General features: G+C 41.2%; 1 protein-coding gene across 6 annotated transcripts in view; it reads right to left on the bottom strand.

Moving 5' to 3' along the window:
* The window catches only part of inpp4b (inositol polyphosphate-4-phosphatase type II B), a 238,217-nt gene that overhangs the window by 102,397 nt on the left and 113,997 nt on the right, over window positions 1-21,823 (bottom strand). For 5 of the 6 annotated variants that reach the window (XM_084374031.1, XM_084374028.1, XM_084374032.1 and 2 more), the window contains 2 exons: window positions 19,906-20,024; window positions 12,056-12,172 (listed from right to left, as the gene is read on the bottom strand). In XM_084374031.1, coding sequence (XP_084230157.1) covers window positions 12,056-12,172; window positions 19,906-20,024 — 236 coding nt within the window. Of the gene's footprint in view, window positions 1-12,055; window positions 12,173-19,044; window positions 19,135-19,905; window positions 20,025-21,823 lie in introns of those variants that run through there. The other variant, XM_084374033.1, reaches the window with a different exon arrangement.

The raw sequence follows: 21,823 nt of genomic DNA, 5'->3' as shown, positions 1-21,823 counted from the left end.
GTTGGGAACATATGGGATAATGTGACTACACAACATATCTTTCAACAAATCTTAAAATAAAGTGCTCTTTTCATCCAACTGAAAATGAATTGCAGTATATACCACTTTATCAAAGATGTTGGAAGCTATTTTATTCAGTGACCTGTTACTGAAATGGTACATTTACACCATGTATACTGGTATCTTACTGTTAAGGTAAAAACATAACGAGTCTATCTCTAATGTGCTGCTGTTAGAAGTTGGCCGCCATGTTACTGTGTTGTTGTTTTTACACTTTTATTTTTGTTCTGGTTAAACAAACAAGTTATAATGAGTTAATTAATGAGCTTCAAGCAGATTTTGCTACCTTGGATGGAGCCAGGCTGGTGGTTTTCCCCAGTTTCCAGTATTTATGCCAGGCTGAGCAAAGCAGTGGCTGTTTCCAGCTTCATATTGAAAAGACAAATGTGAGAGTGGTATTGATCTTCTCATCAAAACTCTTGGCAACCCAGTGACTAAGTGTATTTCCCAAAATGTAGAGGTAGTCCTTTAATTCTTTTCTTATTTGTTTTGTCCCTCCATTTTTCTGCATGCTTCTATATTTACTCGTCTGTACATATGAATATTGACAGCACTTTTGTTTTATAGTGCATTCATGTGCACAACTTTACATTTACATTGATTAGTTTTGTCCTTCCCTTTATTTTCTGTACACTTATGCAAGTTGCTTTTGTTGTGTGTTTGGGTGCAGTTACACAGTTTTTTCGAAACGTTACTAAATCACCTGTAAATGCAGTGTCTTTTCTACAGAGTTACAAAATGTACCAATTAAATAAATACTAATAAAAACACACTCAATTCATTGGCACTTAACTCACATCTCCAGTAAGGCATCTTGGTAACTTGTACTTGTACTTGTATTTTAATAGACTGTTTACTGGTGTACTTCACTTGGGTTAACTTGTGGCTTTACCCTGGAAAGAAAGGGCGTCTCCTCATGGCACCAGCACCAGACATCTGCTCAGCAGTTTTATAAGTAATTAGCTTCTCTGCTTAGATTTAGTTGGTTGCTTTTAATGAGTGTGCACTATTCCAACAACTATTTTCACAAATGACTGCACGCACCCTCACAAAAAAAAAACCTAGAGTGCACTTAATTTCCAACTATTGTAAATATTCATTGGCACAATGAGTCACTTTATTGAAGTGCATGACAACACAGTGGGGGGAAACAATGTGGGAAAACAAAGTAATTATCTGGTGCCATCCTAAATACAGTAAACAGGAGCGTGAAGTATTGTCAGCCAGTGAAAATGATATCATTACAGTGAGAAAGCACTTCAGAGGAGCGAGTCTGAGATATTTTCGAACACATCACTTCAGCGTGACATGTTACGCTCCTAATAGCCTGTCCATAGGGCTTTTCAGATGCCATGAGAGACATATGTAGTGTTAACCTGACATGGCAGAGCGAGTGCTCAGTTGTCAATAAAAATGCTTTAGAGTGTTTAAACCTTCTATTCTCCAGGGTCGGGGACCATTTATTCCCCCTCAATTGTCATCCGTCTGGCTCCAACACTTTTACAAGTGTGCTAAAGTTAACAGGATTTTCTTTTTAATAAGAAAAAGCAGGCAGAGCCGTTCTTTCAGGGCTTTGAGGGCAATCTCACCACATCTGTATGGAACTTCACAGTGAAGAAGCACTTTAATTCATTACTATGTCAAACGGTCTTATGAAAGGCAAATCCCATTCAGGTTTTGGAGGCTTGCCATAAAGCATATATTCTGAATCCATAATATTAAAAGCTGCCACGGTGTCTTAATGATGAGCTTGATTTGCAGGCTGTGTTCACAAACAAGACAGGCATTACCCCTCTAATATCTGCCACTTATCCATACATTTTCCTTGCAGCCGGCCTCTACATCAGTACTCTCCAGCTGCTTTAATGTAGCTCAAGCACTTAGAGCAAAAGTCTCTTCCAGAGGTGTTTTATTTCTGCTACACCAATTATCACACAAGGCAAAACAGGTTCTTCTCTCCTTTCTCGCCTGATGTTTTATCGTCTCACTTTTGCTTATAATGGGGCTGAAATGCTGAGGCCATTGGCAACACTCATTGGCGCAGTGTTAAAAACAAAATCAGAGGCTCAGTAATGAAGAGAATAATTAGCAAGGCTGTCAAAGCACAAAAAATTTAACTTAGTAAAATGAGCTGAAATCAAGGAGAATTTTTAAAAGAGGATTTCTAAAGACACTCTGTAATGCCCGATGGCTGCAGGGCAAATAAAAGAGAGGCAATTCCCAGATTTGGAGAGGCAACTAGAGGTTCACACAAGTTCACACAAGTATAATTGTGCAATCAATCAAATGCCCTCTTTGTTGCCTGCCTGGGTAGAATAGGAAAATTAAATGCTCATAAATGAGGATAATTTATGGCCAGTTGGAATGTGTAGAATGTGAGAGTGGCAAAAATGAAACTTCTATGTACAGTATATCATATCATAATCACTGAGACTGCATCTATTCTCCCTGGTGAAAGTTTTACTACGCATCATAGCTGCATGCTGAAAGCCAAGAATTTCTTTCTTTCTCTCTCTCTCACACACAAACGCCCACAAGCGATGCCCTTAGCCGCCCCTCAAGTTCCCACCGTTATGACTTGCTCCCATCCATGTGGCTCGCTTGCCATTGTCGTGATTGACAAATGTCAAACCTGTCACCATCCACAGAGCTCTCTGCTGTGATTGGCAGAAGTCACACCTCTGCTAAATTTTCAAAAATGAATTCGTAAGCGTTTGATTGACTGAAAGGTCAGACAATTCAACCCACCTGCTGATGTAAGTCAAGGTAGAATTTGTTAATTTGCACACATTAATATCTTTAACGTGGATCTCTGATTCACCCATTTTGAGGATTATTGAATAGCCCTTTCATGTCTCAGCCTGGCATGCCATATTTTGTTTCCCTATACAGTCTAAGGCCTTGTCCTTGCTTACGCAGGCATTTTTGGAAATAGAGTTACAAAAAAAAGAACAGATTACAGAAATCATCTCCGTCCAATCAACACACCTGAAGACGCATATCCATGGCCATTCACGTACACTGGGCACGCTCATGCTGTTGTAAACAGGAAGCTCAGTCTATACTCTGGTCGGTCACTCACATACTCTGAAAGAGGCAGGGAAACATGAGTGCTCGTCACAGAGTCTTCCTGGGTATTGCTATTTTGTCGGGAAAATGTTGTAAGCATCTTTTCTGTCTCTCTTTCCATTCTTGAATTATCAATGTCTGTTTCTTAATATAAAGTCCAATCTGTCAACGTACAAACTCAAACACTTAATACCATACAACAATACCATAACACATACTCTGAGTTCACACTTTTTTAAAGATGCTACATACACAGATAAACGTGTGTGCCTGCATCAGTGTTTCCAAAAATTTCCCGTCCATTGTTTCCCGTCCAGGTGTAAACACTGAAATTGCAGTTTCTGAATATCTTCACCCTGGCAGAGGTTCTCCAAAAGCTCAATTTTCAGTGTGTATGAAAGGCCAAAACAGAAAAACCTTTTAATAAGTACGTGTGAACAGGACCTAAGAAAAAGCAGCTGGTTTAATCCTGAAACCCAGCAGACTAAATCTGCTGGAAAGGTTAAAGAGCAGCGCTTATCCACCCTCATTTTACCACTGTGGTGCTCCTGGGAAAGACCCTTAACCCCAGCTGTACCAGTGGAGCTTCTCAGTGGCCGACAGCACAGGCTATCAGACTTATAAAGGCTTCTGTGGCCAAAGAGTCGGCCATTAATCGCAGGTTTGGTGATTTGATTCCCTTTAAGCAAGACAGTCCTGATGATTGTCTGAGAATGAAAGGCAAATCGAAAAGCACTTTGGTCATTCGAGAAGTAGTGAAGCTCAGTTTAAGTGCAGTACACGTACCATTCACTATGGTTGTGCTGGGAAGCTGAGAACAGGTGTGGAAGTATCTCACTCAAAGAAAGCACTATGTTCACACCCTGAACAAACAATGATACAAATAAAAGTACAACACATGTTAAAGGTTACCTTAAAACAAAAACTGAACACAAGTAAGGAGTGAAAAATCAAATATTGGTGCTTTTTATATATTTTTTTAGATATATTTACACATACTTGTGTACATAACATTTCTGCATATTCTTTGCCTTTATTTGTTCAGCTTTGTTGTCTTTGTTCTTATCTGTTATGTCTATTCCTGTGTAAGCATACTGAGATCAAACTAAAAGTAGAATAGTCAGATTCTGTAAATGTAGTGTATACTCACTTGGTCAATAAAGCTGATTCTGATAAATGTTGCAAGCAATAATAAAAACATTGCTTTGAGAATACAAGGGCAATTGTCATAAAGGAGGCTCTGAATATAGCTGCATTTTGCAGAAAAAAAACCCCAAGCAGACCTAGTTTAATAAAGAATGAAACACTGTTATATATTGATAGTCTCTGTGTTTTTCTGTGTTGATATAACTTTAATTGGGCATGAAAAGTATGCATCCATTACAGCGGCAGATCTAATACCAACAGTACCATTAAATCATTTCGCATTTTCTGCTTGGCAAGATTCCCAGGGAGCGAGAAAAAGCAAGAGGTCACTAGTTTGACTAATTTTAGTATTGCCGACTTGAACAGCAGTACTTTTCAGCACTTGTGACATTGGCTGACATTGCCACAATGATGGTGAGGGAAGCAAAGTGGCCATCAGACAGGAGACAGTCCTTATCTGAGGACTGTTACTCTCGTAGGTTATCACTGCTCAGCTGTCCACCCAATCACTACCAAGACCTTTCTTGGATATCTCTGAGATTGGTTCTTGTAAAAGTGTGTTTCTCCGTTTCAGTGTGTTTGTGTGTGCATGTGTGTGTGAGTGAGTGTGCGTGCGTCGGTCATGCATGCATGCATGTGTGTGTGTGTGTGTGTGTGTGTGTGTGTGTCCTATAGCCCTCTCTCACTGTCTGCTTCCATTTTCTCTCCCCCCTCTCCCTTTCTGGCAGTAAACTTGTGCACTTACAGAAAATTCCCACCACATTGACACTCATCCAGCTAAAAGCAAGTGGCTGCGCCAAAAATATGTCAAGACACCGCCTTTTACACATCATGATTATTGACAGGGCAGGATTAACTGGGGCTGGGATTCTCCATACTTCAGCAGTTCATAATTGGAGCGACAATTCACCATGGAACAGTGGCTGCTCAAACTGCCTCCTGAGATGTGGCTAATATCTGCCAAACAGTTCTCAAATTAGGTAGAATAAGCAGAATAAGGGAATTTACAACAGTCAATACAATACGGTAAATGGTATTGTCGTGACTTGCAATCATTTTTTAACAAGCGAGAAAAGTATTTTTGCTTGTGAATATCTGAGTAACACCTAGGGTTGTGCGATGTCTGGCACATGACGATGTCCACATTGAAACAATTGCGATGGATGAATATGTGATTTTGAATTGGAGGTAGTGTACCTCCTCATAGTTGCCTTAAGGCAGGAGTTGCTCATTAGCACATCACTGTAGTCACAGCTGTTGCTGCTGTCGCTCTGACCCACCGATCTCAACCAGGCAAGAAAACTGTCGCCTGTCACCACCTACATACATCCCTGTGCAGCATTTAAAAGGATCTTCGTCTCTGCACCGCATGTCTGTAACTTAGCTGTGTTCAGCCTCAGAAGCTTGAAACAAAGTTTGCCATCTATATTGAGAAAGCTTAGCTAAGAAAACACAAATAACGAGGGAACGTTTGAGAGAAACACATTGACGGCAGCTCGCAGAAAAGAAAACACTGATGCCACTAATGTAACCAAGCATCCTTGGATTCCCTAACTGAGCAGATTTAATAAGAAAATAATAATAATAAATAACAAACTTTTAATTTTCTCTACCACATGTTCCAAACAGCATCTCTGAGGGGACACACTGCTTTTTAGCGCTCTCTGGTAGGGACCTTTAAAATTGTGATGATGCAATGGTACAGGGCTCAGTGGTCGATGGTGGCCCAAGCCTAGCCCAACCCATTGGCTTGTATCAATGTTACTGTGTTTCTTCCTTAGGATACACTAGGTGATTGGGAATGCGACAGTTATTCAAATAAGCACGGGGCACATATGACTTCCCTTTGGTATCTTGCTGCACATCATTTGTTTACTGATAATAAAATGCTTCCAGGGTACAAACAACTGGAGTGAGTTCATCCTGTTCCTGATTTTGGACCTAAAGTCTCGACTGTTACTACATAAGGAGAGAGAACAAATGGACTGTCTTTTTCAAAATCATATCTGAACTGATGTAAAAAGTTCAAACAAGGGACCCACTGAAAAAAATCCAACAATTCCTCATCCTACCAAGCTTTAGGACACCTCTCATAAAACCTCTATCCAATTTTCTCAACGTATATATGTGTGTGTGTGTGTGTGTGTGTAGCATATGTGTGTGTCAAGCAGGCCAGCAGTTTGAGATGGAACTTTGATCAGCTCTTTCTCCGTTGCCCCCTGAATCAAAGATATCTTGCTTTATCCTTTTAGCACAGATGTGTGAGTGTGTATGTGTGTGTTCATCAGGGTGCTTGTGGCGGCCAGAGAAGGAAATGGCCATTATAGCAACACAGTAAAAACCCCTGTGCTTGTGTTTTATTTGATTGAATACATTTTATGGCGGCTTTATGGGAATGACCGGACATGCGCCATTTTCCTGTTTTACTCAGATGAGGTCTTTTGTTTGTCACACTACGGTGCACATCGCAGGAACCAATCAAAATTCCTCACCATGGCCGGTAATAGGAATGCAAACTGAAAACTGCATTACACATTCATTCCAGATTGCAGAGAGCAAAGGCAGGACAAATGAGGCTGTGATTAGAGAGAAGAGCTCTTCCAGAGGCAGCTGTCCTATCCCTTTATACCACAAGAACACTCAGTAATAGGTTTGCACTGACAACAAACCACAGGTCTGTCATTAGCAGGGTGTCTTCAAACCTCTTCACAGAGGTAAGTGAGCACAAACATAATGCGCGCAACACACACAACGAATCTTATTTGCCTCTTTCATATGCTTTTAACTCCAGGCCTCTGTTTATCACACCTCTCTGGGATGAGCCTCACTCTGATTTCTGATGAACTTTAAAGATAATGATTGGCCACTGAGATTTAATCCAAGAGCCCTAAATGGCTTGTCTGACCCCATCTTCCACTCCAACCCCCAATGCAGGTAAAAGCTGTTTTATACTTGCACCTCTAGCCTGTATTTGAAATGTAATTACAATCATTTTGTGCTCTCTACCATGACTGCCTGATATGGCTTTCTCTTGTTTCTCATTTTAACAATGTTCGAGTCAAGCTGCAGCAAATTAGTTATACTTTGAATCATCTTTGTTTAAGGCATTACACTCAAAGATTTGGCTGAGCCTTTGATAAAATTGCTTTAAATGAAGTGATCTCTGTGAAGTAACTTCTTTTCAGCCAGAGTGAATATTTCTTGATTCGGAGATCAGAATGCGAGCTGAAAAGGGAATTTATTGCCCCTGGGAGGCATTCAGAGTGCAGTTGCAGGTAAGACATCAGTGACAAAGTAAGGCTAGCCTGTCATCCTTTGACAACCAGGGCTTGGGGGGGGGATCACTTACACCTGAGAGATATCTAACCCCGTCGCGCTCCTTCTCACACCTCCACTCCCTCACTTATCGTCCTCTCAGCCCAGTGCGTGTTCTCAAATATTCATGACCATGCAGCCAGTGTCATCTTAGAATATCTAAATGGGAAGCCCAAGGCAGAGGGAAATCATCCTACTATGAAATTCTCCGGTCCCCTACGAATGTTAAAGCAGTCATGTATAAACCTCGCTCCATCAGTTCCCTCCCCCTCACTGTTACACTTTCTTCCCTTCTCATTTCCACTCCAAAACTCTTCTGGTGAACAGACGACGTGGCATCTCAGAAAACAAATTTGCTAAGTTTCTTTAATACATATTGAGTGGTTACCACGTGTGCTATCTGCTTTCCATCGCAGTGAATCAGCTCGTGGCACAACATCTGCTACGGGAGCTGAAAGTGATATGTAAAACTTTTGACAGCTGATTTGTAAAACACATACGCACACAAGCAAACACAGCAAATTGCCCCCATGCTCGCTCTCTCTGAAAAAACCCAACATTAAATGAGTGAGCCTTGGCTGAGTGATTCCCGATCTGCCACTTAAGCGGCTGGGGGCTGACGCATTGTGCCAGCTCGTGTTCAGGGTCATGCCTGTGTCACTTAAAGACTCTCTAATGAGACCCAGACAAGCACGCTGTGCCTAGCCGAGCGGAGCCAAAAAATCTAAAAGCCAACCGCAGCATGAGGGCACTGGTGCTTGGGTAAAAAAAAGAGGAAATAAAGATCTTCAAGTATTGTAAGGCCACCACATGAGGTCCACTAAGAGAAAGGGAGATGGGATTTCTGAAATGGCTACAAAAACACTTGAGACTCATTTTTTAACTAATTTTTTTAAATGGTCACAGAAAGTTGTGAATGCAGTTTATCATTCAAAACTTTTTCCCTTTGATTTAAAGGCAGTGGGGGGTGTGAAGATGAGTGTATAAAGTTTAGCAAGAGGTGTCCTGTAAGGCTAGTGGATCAGTTTTAAAGGCCCAGTGTGGAGGAATTACTGGCGTTGTTTGGTGAGGTTGCAGATTGCAACCAACTGAACACCCCTCGCCTCACCCTTCCCTACAGTGGCTGCTAAAACGCAAAAAACGCAAATGGTCCTAGAGTCAGTGTTTGGCATGTAAGTTCTTGGCTACTGTAGAAATACATGTGACACATGATGGACTCGGTGGAAGAGGACCATAGATTTGCAAAGAAGAAGTAGGCCCCTAATGCAAAGATGGCGCCTATTCCAATCAGAATTGCTCGCTTGGCACATATGCCAAAAAAGTTTTCTAGCTTCCAGCTTTACTCCCTGGTTATGCGGCCCACTGAATATGCACAGTAGAGTTTCTCACGCTGGGAACGGGAAAACACTTTCCGGGCTGCAGGGGATCTTTTCGCTGCAATCCTCCCAGTGGCCACTGGGCAAAACTGTAAGCAAGGTTGAGCATCTCCATGTCTAAATAGTAGATTAATGCAGAGGACCTGCTCCCTCTGTAGTTATGAAAGGCTCTGTCTAAGGTACCAAAAACAAAATGATTCTTAGTATAAACGACTGTAAACATAATTGTAAACATAATGATTGTTATCTTCCATTTCTGGCCCTAAATCCTATGCACTGGACCTTTAAGTGCTTCAAGCTTGAGTGAAATGCTGTGTTGTGTATCAGTTAAATTCTTGACAGACTGACAGGAGCTACTGAGAACTATCACTCACACAGAGAAAGAGTGAGGGACAGCATGAGAGACGTTCAAGATGCCAAACTCTAAAGCGGTTAATACATTAACATATCCTGTGCCTGTATATTACACACTGTAAGAAAGCAGCTACCTAGGAAAGTAGTTTTTTAAAACCTGAATTTAGGTAGTAAATATTTCATCAGGCACAGTAAAACACCGTTGTATCCAGGCATGAGCTTGCCTGGCCACTTGTTTAATTTGGTAAAACCTCTGGTGGCAGCACATTGCACAGCACAAGAAATACTCCCAGGAAGGAGGCGGACAATGAACAGAGAGTTTATACAGTGCTGAGCTCACATGGGTGTTGTTCAACATGAATATTCAACACACACCTTAGAATAAACCATTGTGTTCCCATTTCAAGTAATTTTCATCTGGGATTACTGTATGTTCCACAGCTGAATTCAAACAGGTAAATGATGATACAGCGAGAGACCCCTGTTAGAGCCATTCCAGGAAAAACAAGTGTGTGTGCTGCGAAATAAAAGTCAAATTAAAGTAAATTGATCAACATATTTTATGTTTCAGCATCTATTTCTTTGCAAAGTACTGGACAAGTAAGAATAGAAGTTTTAACTTCGCTTTCCATTTTATGCTGTTTTAAATGACAGGACAACAGATAGTGCAGTATGTTCCTTTAAATAAAAACACATCCGAGTTTCAATTTCAAAGAATTTGTCAATGATCACTTGATTCTTTAATTTGTTTAAATCGGGTGCAAGTACAAGAGCAAACTATGAGAACATGCTCAGAATCTAGTTTTTGCAAATTTGGCAGCCAAAGGTATTCTGGCACAGTGCAGCACAATCTAGAGAAGGAGCTGGAGCAGGATGAATACATTATCAGCAGGTGGAGTTTGCCACAAATCAGCCTCAAATCAGCTACCCTCTGTCCCTCTGTTACCACGAGACGGGAGCCTAGGCCCACATCTCGAGGGAGATTATTGTCTCCAGGATGCAGAGTCCCATGGCTCAAACACACATTCTCCCAAATACTGAGATCTGGCACACCAAATATGAATGCAAGACCAGATGATGTCCTTGCTTCAGTTGAATTGTGTCAGGAGACAGAAATCCCTTTGCATAATTCCAATGGAATGGCTATAACTAAATAACCTATAAGACAATAAAATGTGTTTCATTTGCATTTATGATGGTCTATTTCTTTATTCTGAAGGAAAAGGAATAGTCGGGCTGTTTACGCGACTGCATCAACTGACAGCTTCCCATAATAATCCCATTGACACAAATTAAAATATTACTTCAATTATCCAGAGGAAGCTGTGTTTGGAGTTGCTTCAAGGAAAAATGTCCCCAGATGTCTGATGGAGCTTGGGACGCATCCTGAGGATGCTTCCTGAACGATTTCACTCTATAAACAAGGAATATTTGCAGAGTGGTGAACCAGTCTGGTGAACACAAAAGCCTGTTTTTCATATTTTAGTAAAGCCTGGTGTGATGTCTGAACATTAAAGCAATCACTGAAGATAACCATCACTGTTTGACCTGTGCACTCCTACAGCTACCACACTACTCCAGTAATTCCTTTTATTCATTATCATAATCACATTAAATTAGCACTTCAGTGTGCACTTAAATGCATATAAAATGAAAGACAGGTACAAACACAAAACTCAATATACATTAAACGGTTTAGGAGTTTTTGAAGAGTATGACATGGATATTGGTACTTAGGTTTGCGATAAGAAACTGTGACAGCAGGTGGAAAAACCTTTGTGTAAATAGATTTGTTTGAAGCTACAAAACTGTTAACAGTCATACTACTAGTGCACAAAATCTGACTTCTGCCAAACAAAATGGCACTGAAACCATGTTTCAACTATTGATCTGCCACTGCTGGCTTTGTGGCACAAAACCAGAGGCCTCAATGTGATACATTTGCAAATACTAACCCCTGCTATAATGAAGACTTACTCATTATAAAGCTCATGAGTGTTTCATAGTAAGTAATGCCAACTTATGATTTAAGCACTCAGGGTTAAGTGGGGTGCTTGATTAAGATCATGCATACACCCACACTGAAGAGTCTGTTATAAAGTCTGTTTAAAATGTCTGAATCAGAGAGCCCCGACCATTCAGAATTCTATGTTGGGCTCCCTTTCCCATTCCCACTGATGTGTTGGCTGGTTTTCTCAGGGGATCAACACCAGAGAACGAGCTGCCATGCTCAGATGCTCATCGAAGGCTGCACACCCTTTTCCTTCAAAACTCAAGGCAAAAGGTCTTGGTCTCAGACTGACTCAATCGAATGATTACTGAGATAGAGCCATAATCCACAGCCTGCTATAAATCAGCACACAACTCTTTGCACCTCCGAATCTGTAGGATAAATTTAAACATAATGAGATTCTGCAGCAGATTTCTCACAGTGTTTCATGTTCATCCCCTGTAAAGTTTAAAGCTCAGTGCCGCACAACCAACATTTGAAAGATGATTGCTCCACAACTGGCTTTGAACACATTCTCATCATTATCTCTCTCTCTCTCACACACACACACACACACACACACACACACACACACACACACACACACACACACACACACACACACACACACACACACACACACACACACACACACACACACACACACACACACACACACACAAACTGGATTCTCAACATACAAACATGCAACAAACACTCAGAAACACAACAACTGTTTACTCACTGATTCCTGGCTCTTGTCCTTTGCATCATACACACTCAGCTTGACTAGTGTCTCCGGGCTAGCAGGATACTCTGAAGGGAAGGTCACCCCCGTCAGAAACAGCGGGTCTTTGTTCGCCTGTCAGAGAGAGGGACACCACAGAAACAGGGTGAGATAATGTGTGAGTGTTAGTGTGTGTGCATGTGTGACAGTCTGTACCCTCATGCACATTTTTACCACAACACACATGTTCGAAATAAAAAAGCAGGAAGCCAAAGGGAGAGAGGGAGGGAGGGAGAGAGACTTGGGTTGGTAAATGAGCCAACAGCTGGGCTCAGTCTGTCCTCCTTCCTCCTCCTCTTCCTCCTCACGGCATTTCTCCCCGCTCCCCTGCTGCCTCTCCTGGGCACAAAGAAGGAGTAGATAGAGCTCTCCCTAGTGGGTCTACCTTGAGCTCAGGAATAACTACAGTCTCCCAACTGAAACTGCAGGCCAGGAGCAACAATTGTTGACAGGTAAACTGGCACAGTGACAGGGTGGCAATGGGATTAGACCAGTGCTCACAGCAGCCAGTGTTGGGTCTTCAAACATACCAGAGGGCTGCATAGCATTCGCTAATATTCACTCACAACTTTCCTGAAATCACAACATACAGTCATCATTTTTAACTCCCAAAGCAGTTGAACTACAGGGCTTGTTTTGCCATGGACCTCAGAGACCTCGCTTTCATTACACTGTAAAAAATGTCCACCTTAACAAGGGTGTTGCTGGCACTTACAGTACTCTAGATTTAAAACCCTCTCTAAGACTTCTGCAGTGCCAGTAGAGTGAGGATCTGTTTTTCACTTGAATTTCCTTCAAACACCGAGCTTCATGAAATAAGACAGGTCTCTCTGCCAGCATCTAAAACATGTCACTAGTTTCAAGAACACTCTGAAAAAAGGGGCATTTTCTGACAGTATCAAGGTAATATACTTGATTACAACAGTGTTCTTGAGACAGGCGATTCTTGTTGTAAGAAACTTGAAATCGTTTAAAGAATTTTATTTACGAAAGAGCCAATTGAAATCATATCACCTGGAGGTTTGAAAAGATTTGTAGTGATTTTAAGTTCAGTTATATTGTGTTATCCTGAGAGATTAAGAAAGCTCAGGTGCACAACTCAGTCCAGTCTTGGCCCTGAGTCAATTCTAGCCCAGGAACCATTTCAGGTCATCTCTCTTAGTCATTCTTTTCTCTAAATTTAATCTGATACCGTACGTGCTAGACTAAATGCCGCCCCAAAATAAACTCTTGTGTAGAATCTGCAATAAATCCTAACATATGTGAATTTTATTGCACCAGAAGCTGAGGGGCTTTTCTGGGGAGATTGTTTAGCCATTTGGTGTTGTCTGCTTGAACCAATTCAAAGCATTTCGTGTTTACACTGGGGACTTCCTCTTCCTCCGCGCTGATGGGCGTCTGTGGAACGCAGCCCTTCGGGACCGTGTGGGGACAGGCTGGGGAGCGGTAATGAGACGGACACAGACCGACTGGCAGACACGTATAAGAGTTGGTCACACCCTTGAGTTAAAAAAACATCAGCAAAGGAACTACTGTAAGGCTGGTTAGTATGGTGGAAATAAATAATGATTATCATGGTAAATCATGGAGTTAAGTTTTACTTGTTTTCTCGAGATCAGGAGTTATTCATGCTATTATCACAAGATAACAACTGTTGTTTCCCCGAGATAAAGAGATAATTCTGTCGAGATCTACAGATAATGAACTTTGTTTTCCCGATATCACCAGTTATTTATGTCATTATGACGAGATAACAAGATCATTTTTGTCAAGATTTTCAGATAATGAACATCGTTTTCCTGAGATAATGTTGTAATTCATTAAAGATCACAAGAAAGCAACTGATGGATGACTTGAACACTCATGCTTGCGAGTAAGCCTTTTTCTGCATTTGTTTGATGCTTTTAAGCTTTATTCTAAATTAGCTTTGAGTGAATAACAAACTGAATCAATGTAATGTTGTCAGTCGAGCTCACTTCATATTTTGTCAACACTGATTTATTTAGCAGTGCTGTACTGGACATATCGCTCCTTGCTGCCTTGAAGAAAAGAGGGGCTCAAGACAAAAAATTATGCAGGACAAGGCAAGACACATCTGAAACTTTTCTTGGTAATTCAAACTTGGACTGAATCTCGTTATCTCAAGAAAAACAACAGTTCTTGATAACATCTCTTGATAATGACATTATTAACTTGTGATCTTGGGGGGAAAAAAAAGTTTGTTAATCATATTAACTTGTGATTTCAGGAAAACTAATACAATTGAACTTTTTATCATGGGAAAACTGAGGAAATAATATGTTTGACCCATGGCCGTGTATAGGGCCTCCGTAATATCGATATACCGTATATGGAAAAATCACAAGTTAAATATCCTAACTGGTCTGTTTCACTGAATTTTGTTAGATAATTCTCTTAACACATCTAAAACAACATTTTAATCCAATTTGGACTACAAACTAATTACAAGGTTTTGTAAAATAATTTATCATCAGAATGTGATTTCAAGTCCATAAACGATGACACAGACCATCAACATTAGAAGCAGCGTATTGACTCACATCACATGTACAGTATATATCAGCATTGATGAAAACTAATGCCAACACACTGCCTCCAAACCACAAATGTATTAAAAAAGACACTTTTGATCGCAGTCAGATCTTAGTTCAGTGAAAGATGTTTAGAAATGGATACCACACCCTCTATTTCTCTATCTGAATGAATTTGTGGTTTAGAGTCTGTGTGCAGGCAATAGTCTTTTCATGGATGCCTGCATAATGGCCGATTACTGCCTCAGAAAGCCTACACGCATTAGTTTGTTATTCATAGGCAAAACAAATGCTAAATGAATGCTAAATCAGCATAACTGCAGCTCAGGTAAGACTGACACACCAACAAGTCAGAGGATTGGGAGCCAGCGCATGAAGTGCCCTAAAAACAGCTGTGTATTAACACACACACACACACACACACACACACACACACACACACAGAGGGAACACACAGACCCACCTCCTCACCGCACCACTAACCCCACTGAGCCTTCAAAAATCTTCCATGCGCTGACGGAGGGGAAATAAAACAAGTCTATCCTTTCTTGTTTCAGCCTCTCTAGACATGGTAATACCAGTCTTGATGCCCGGTACCATTTTGCCGCCCAGCCATGAAGCTTTGTGGTTTGTGTACACCAACATCCTGAACACACAGCTCGATTCAGCACAGCTGGTACAGACACAGAGGAACCAGTGCGCTGCTTTGAGCTCAGTGCAAATCTGGATATGTATCAGTACTGTACACTGACAAAAACACAGACAGAGCCATTATACCCAAGAATGTGCAGGTACACACACACACACACACACACACACACACACAGCCCCTTTACACCTCCCTCACTGGCACACTGAATAGGCCTCATTCAGACTTACCAGCATGCTTGGCAGCCTCAACTGCGGCTGAATCTTCTTAGTGCTACTGATGGGCTGAGATGAGCTAAAGTGGTAAGCCTGTCTCCATTAACACAGAGAAGTAAGCCAGCCTGTCATACAAGTGGTCAACATATGCTATGGGCGACAGCTGCCCCTCTCTTGTCTTTTTGTCCGTTTGGGTGGCAAACCTCAGTGGAATGGCCAATTTGGGCCATTAGAGGGTGTGCGCGTGTTTGTGTGTGATTGGGTTGGAGGGGAAGTACAAGAATTCTGGCTGGAGTTTTTTCTCCCCTCCCTTGACCACTCATAATTACCCCCACAGAAACACACACACAGACTAGACTTTTGGACTTGTTCCAGGCAAAGGGGTTCTTCGCTTGACTAGCATGACATCAAAGGCATTTTTATCCCTTGGCTTTGCGTGACGTCAAATCCCCTCGAGTACCACCACTTGTGGACCCGCTGCCCGTGTTTCAGGAACAGGATTTTCCTACCAGATATTAGATAGCATTTTTGTAAAGCCTGCTTCAAATACAATTTGTCAAAGATGCTTTCTATTGCACTTTAAAGAGATTTAGAGGGCTTTAGATTTTCTACTTAAGTTGTCACTGGTTCTTTCTGTTTTACCAACAGTAGATTAAGATACAGTACCAGCATTGAGACATACACTCACTCTGTGGAGATGAAAAGGGTCTGTCTTTTGTGGAAATATGGCACTGTGTCCCATTCTATACCATGCAGTGTATAAATAACACAGAGATTAAACAGCGCTCAAATGTTAATGACTACTATTTAGTATAAAAAATGTATGTACTAAACTGTTTTGTGTCGTACCATCCAACCTGGGAACCAGATGATCAAGCTCATGTTTGATTTGCTCTGGCAGGTGTGTCAGGCCACCCTCCATATAACTCTGTCCTGGTTTGTGACGGCTCAATCACACCTGTTTATATAATATTATGGGGGGTTTGACACATTGACTTAATATACAGTCTATGGTTTGATACGACGTCACGCTAGCAATAAGTAAACTTCCATTTATTCCACCTTAATCTGTTTCGGAACAAAATTTGAGGCAAGAAATAAGCAACCCAGTTGCTGAATCTTCATTCACTTACATCAGCAATTTAAAAGATTGTTCCGACTTACGTAAAGCAGGGGTACTACTGCACTGGTGGTGTTTCTGTTTAACAGGTGGCTATGTTAACTGGTGACTTTTGGCTGAATGCATCTGTGGTTATCATGGACAGAAGCAAGCTTGCTAGTAGTTGAAGGGTTGATTTGATAATATTTTAACAACACGGGTTCAAACAAATCAGCACACCTTGATTCACAGTGATCTTTGTATTAAAGTTAGGAGCTAGCTAGCTAGCTTCCCTAAACTACCAGTCAGTGGGAGCTAGCAAGCTTAAATTTGATCTTTGCTTTGAGCTGTGCATGCTTTGCTGTCACTTTAACGAGCTCAGTGCTACGTCACGTTTCATTGCTCCAATGAGATTAATTTATCCAACTTATCGATCAATTTATCTGTCTACAGGCTTTCTGGTTCTTGCCCGTTGATAACGCCCCCTGGCAATCAAAGATGGACTGAGAAGTTCTCAACTAATTTGCATTTGCAAATTGGTCTAGCAATGCCAGTCTACTATCAGTCAGTGTTGCCGCATTTGATAGATGTCTATTAGCCTGATCAGAGCCTCAAAACCTCCCAGTTATCAAAAAGCTAACCAAATTAGGACTCATGTCCATCCATAAACACTTAAAATAAAATTTCTACTTACTTTATGAGAACAGGTAAGCTTTGACAGAGCTGATTGAACAATATTCTGAAATAGAAAAAAAAAGGAACGTTTCAACTAAGTTCTAGGGAGCTGAAATGACATTTGGTTTTGTATATCATCAGTTATCAATCATGGTATGTTGAACCTACTAAATCCAGTGCCTTGACAGGAGAAGCGGGGATGATTCATTAGAATATAATCTAAGTCAAAAGGGGAAACTACTGAAATAGTGCAAATTATCACAGGCTGCCCAAGACAATTTTTACCCACCCAATTAGGCAACACTGAAACCAACAGACTGGATTTTTTTTAACCTTCTTTTCTATTTTTTTGTTACATGCAAGTAAACAATCTTCCAGTTTCACATTTCTAAAACTTCAACACCAATTAAATGTTTTTTCCAGTGGTCAATTACATAATGTTTTGTTTTCCTTGTTCACCCGGGGCTGTAGCAGCACTATCTACAATTCTCATTCTTCACCCTAGATTTCAGCATTAAGTAGCTAACTCATTTCTGTTGTATGCATTGTGGGAAACAATATAATAATGGAAAAACATTGATTTATTCTTTGGTACTGTAGCAGTTAGTAATTTAACATATATTCAGAAGCAGTCTGTACTTGACAGACAGATCTGCTCTAAACACTCTTGTTACCTTCATTTGGAATATTCTGTATTCAGTAAAACTTTGACTTTTTAAATAATTAACACTTGGAGAGGTAATTTATTTAAACTGTGAAGCAGTAAAGTCCAGATCCAACATGATTAAATGCTATCCTGTTCCTTTTATCTGACCCCTGTCTAATGATTCATGGGTGGGACTAGAGAGGGCTACCTAGCAGCTGGCATGATCCATCATTTATCTTCGAAATTAAACACTTATATCATATACTGTGGATTCCTGATAATACGCCTATCACATGGGTAGGACTCATGCTGAAGCCTTCATGCAGCCACTACGCCAATCAGTGTCCAGCAAAGTCGGCGGCAGCTGTTGAGAGCTGGCATCCCGGGAATGCGACAAATAGGAGAGTGGCAGTTGGGCTGTCTTCAGATTCATGGTACACACACAATGGGGCTCCCCAGCACGCACGCACACACGCACGCACGCACACAGGTTTTCGCAGTTATGCTTGTTGACATTGAATTGACTTCTATTCATTGTGGACAAGGTTACCCAAACCCCAATGTTAGCCTCAACCATAACCAATTATTGCCTAACCGTAACCCTAACATTGACCTTTTGCCTCATTAGAACCAGTATTTGGTCCCTGTGAGGCAAGGTCAGTGTTTATACTGGACAAATGTAGCTGACAGGTAACAAAAAAGTCCACAAACACACTCTGATCCTCCCAGCCACAGACATAAATGAACATCTGCTGCTGTGCATGATGGATGGCAGTTTATGAGTGGGAGACCCCACTGGTTACCGCTGTCCCACTGTTCTGACAAGTCACCTCTGATCCTCTAAAAAACACACCAGCACTTCATTCAGAGAGTTTCAAAGTCATGTAAAAAAATTTAATTTCAACCTCTGAGGATCAATAACACTAATATTACTGATCTCATTTCTGTGTGAGATGTTAAATAAGGGATCATCACCTTTATTATACCATGCAGACTAATAAAATTAATATATGGCAGAGAAAACTCCTCAGACTATCTTAAACACCTCTTATAAGACTGCAAACCTCTCTCTTAAAACAGACTTGTAAAAACACACAGATTGTGCACGTACCCTGTTTTTGTGGAGTCGAAAGCAGTCCATATCCTCAGCTCCAAATCCTCAACATTACAGCCATGAAATCAAAACTCCAGCGGCACTCTGAGTGTCTGCAGAGCTGGCTGAGCCAGCATACAGTATCCTACCACATCCTGTGTTTCTACACACACATGCTCAAACACGCACACACACTGCCGTTCCCTTGACAGGATTGAGGGGAAAAGCAGTTGAAATGAAGTCTTTGAAAGTGACGGTTATGGTAATTTAGCTTTACTGGATTAGCTGGAAAAATAATGTGCGTCAGGAAACTTTTCCCTCATATGAGGGAAGGGGAAAAAAATGTGCGTCTGTCTGTGTGTCTGTGTGTATGTGTGTGTGTGTGTGTGTATGTGTGTGTGTGTGAGTGCATACATGTGTGTAAGTGGGCGTTCCATAGTGGGACAGGGGGCAGCTGTTGCCCCCAAAAAAGAAAAAAACACTTGTGTGCCTGTTGCCTTGGGAGCATTTAAAGAAGTCAAAGAGCACAAAAACACTCTCACTATATGGACCACCAGCACACTTAAACCCACAAATCTGTACAGTACAGACTGAGAGGTGGAACTGATTTAGAGTCACACACCAAGACTTTGAGATGTCTGGACTGTCACAGGAAATAGAAGGTTAACGCTCATTGTCTGTTCCAGTTCAATGAGTCCAATGTGGGGAAAAAGGTTGAGAAAAAGGAGGGCAGACAGAGATGGAGCGACATAGATGGAGAGAACACCAACCAGGATCCAGTGACCCAGAGACACAGCAGAACAACAAACATCAAAGGTCGGAGAGAGCCAGAGAGAGAGGATGGTGCACGTGTGTGCGCGTGTGTGTGTGCGGCCTTACCTCCACTATCTCTGTGCAGGCATGAGAGACGAGGTGCTGCTTGTGGGGATCTATGACAGCCACCTGGACCAAAGCATTGGGCTTCCTGTCTCTGCCTGAGGCCACAAGATCATTACAGGCTACAGAGAGGAAGAGAGGCAGAGAGGGGGAGAGGGAGGAAGAGACGATGGAGAGGGAGAGCAGGGAGGAGAAGGGGAGAATGAAAATCAAAGATGAGAAGGGGATATAATCCGTCATGATGGACACAAATCACACGACACTGGGTCACAAATAGAGAATGTGACAATAAATGAGAGAAACATGGTAAATAGACATATGAGAAGACAGGAGAAGAAAACAGCTAAAGGTAGAGGATTTATAAATATCTCCTGTCAGATTAGATGTCACCAAACATTAAAGAGCTGCATCATCACAAAGGAGCTAAATCAACTGTCCTCACTCTCTGTTTGAGCGAATAAATACAATACATATATACATTCAGATAAAAAATGTTGCCTCAGCGGTTGATTAAAATGGCAGAAAGGGTCAGAATTCCTTTTGGCAGTGAGATATCAGTTTTATTAGAGCTTTCATTTCCGACAACAAAGCAGCTTGTCACTCAGTCCTCTTCCAAGGACAGGAAGACTTTGCATCCCGCAATTCCATTATAGGAAACCGAAGCTTCCTGGATACAAAAAGATAACACTCAGTGACCCCATTAGAGCTTAACTGAAGCATCTTTCCTCGTTATCTCTTTGGTCAAGTCACATATACAGTTATTTGTGTAGCTGCACTTTTGACCAAATCAAACAGCAACAACATCAGCAACATGATTTATTTTTCTGAGACTTTCAAATGCAACCTTGTGCAGGAAAAAAGCTTTTCAAAACATGTTTTGGATGCGACTCATCCGGCCTGATACCCAGTAAATTACACCATATGGCTCTGAATTTATTATATTAATGAACATTTGTATACACTCCACTACAGAGATGACAAATTTGTGTTCAGCAACCTCCTTGGATCCTGTCCAAGAGCTGCATTTTATCTACACAGCACAATTCTGGCATGTAAACAGCAATTGATCCACTCGCAATGCCTGGTCAGTTTCACACATTACTCTGCAAAAAAACGTCTGGATAATATCACTCAGTGGGTGAATTTCCATTAAAAAGAACAGCAAGGGCAGATGATTGCTTCTTTGTGTTTAGCTCCAACTTCATGGGCTTGATTTTTAAATATTAAGCAACTGAGCAGCAACTGAAGATGAAAGAGGTTCTTTGTGGGAGGTATTTTTATAAGGATTGAAAAGGCCAGAATAAAGTTGGTAAAAGAAATGAAGGGTTCAGTAGCAGGGCATCAAACACCCAGACTTATGACGACCTTTCTTTTCTCGGGTTTAGAGGTTTTTTACGCTACTCTACCTAATGTTTTAGGTAAATAATTGAGGAAAACTACACAGTTATGTTTTTCCCGTATGCATCTGTGAATCATTTCAAATTGTTCCTTTTTTCTATGATGTATGAAGACAGTTACAGTGTCCAGCATACGGTGTACATGCACATCCACAAACCCACACCTCTTCCCCTGCTGTAAAACCAAGATGGAACCAGATATTTCCCCGCTGTACTGGAAAGCTGATAATGCAGTCAAGGTGACTGTCCTTGGCTTTTTTTTTTTTGTGAAAGAACACAAACTAAGCAGGGATTTAATGAGCATTTATCGCACTCTCGTCTGCAAGAGAGCAGATGAATAAAAGAGAACTTTCAGCATAAAACATTCAAAGCCTTTTTTCGTAATCTGTGACTTTACTATTCCTTTTCAACCTTCTTTATGTGAAACTGGAAGCGCTGCATCAAATACAGCAGAGAAATATTTGGTTGAAGGTTTACTGACGCAGTGTAAAATATTCAGGGCTTAAGACAATATTAAAAGACAT

This window comes from Pagrus pagrus (assembly GCF_965226575.1).
Source record: "Pagrus pagrus genome assembly, chromosome: 2".
Classification (NCBI taxonomy): Eukaryota; Metazoa; Chordata; class Actinopteri; order Spariformes; family Sparidae; genus Pagrus; species Pagrus pagrus.
The sequence above is the reverse complement of the archived record's forward strand: the minus strand, read 5'-3'. Positions and strand labels throughout refer to the sequence as shown.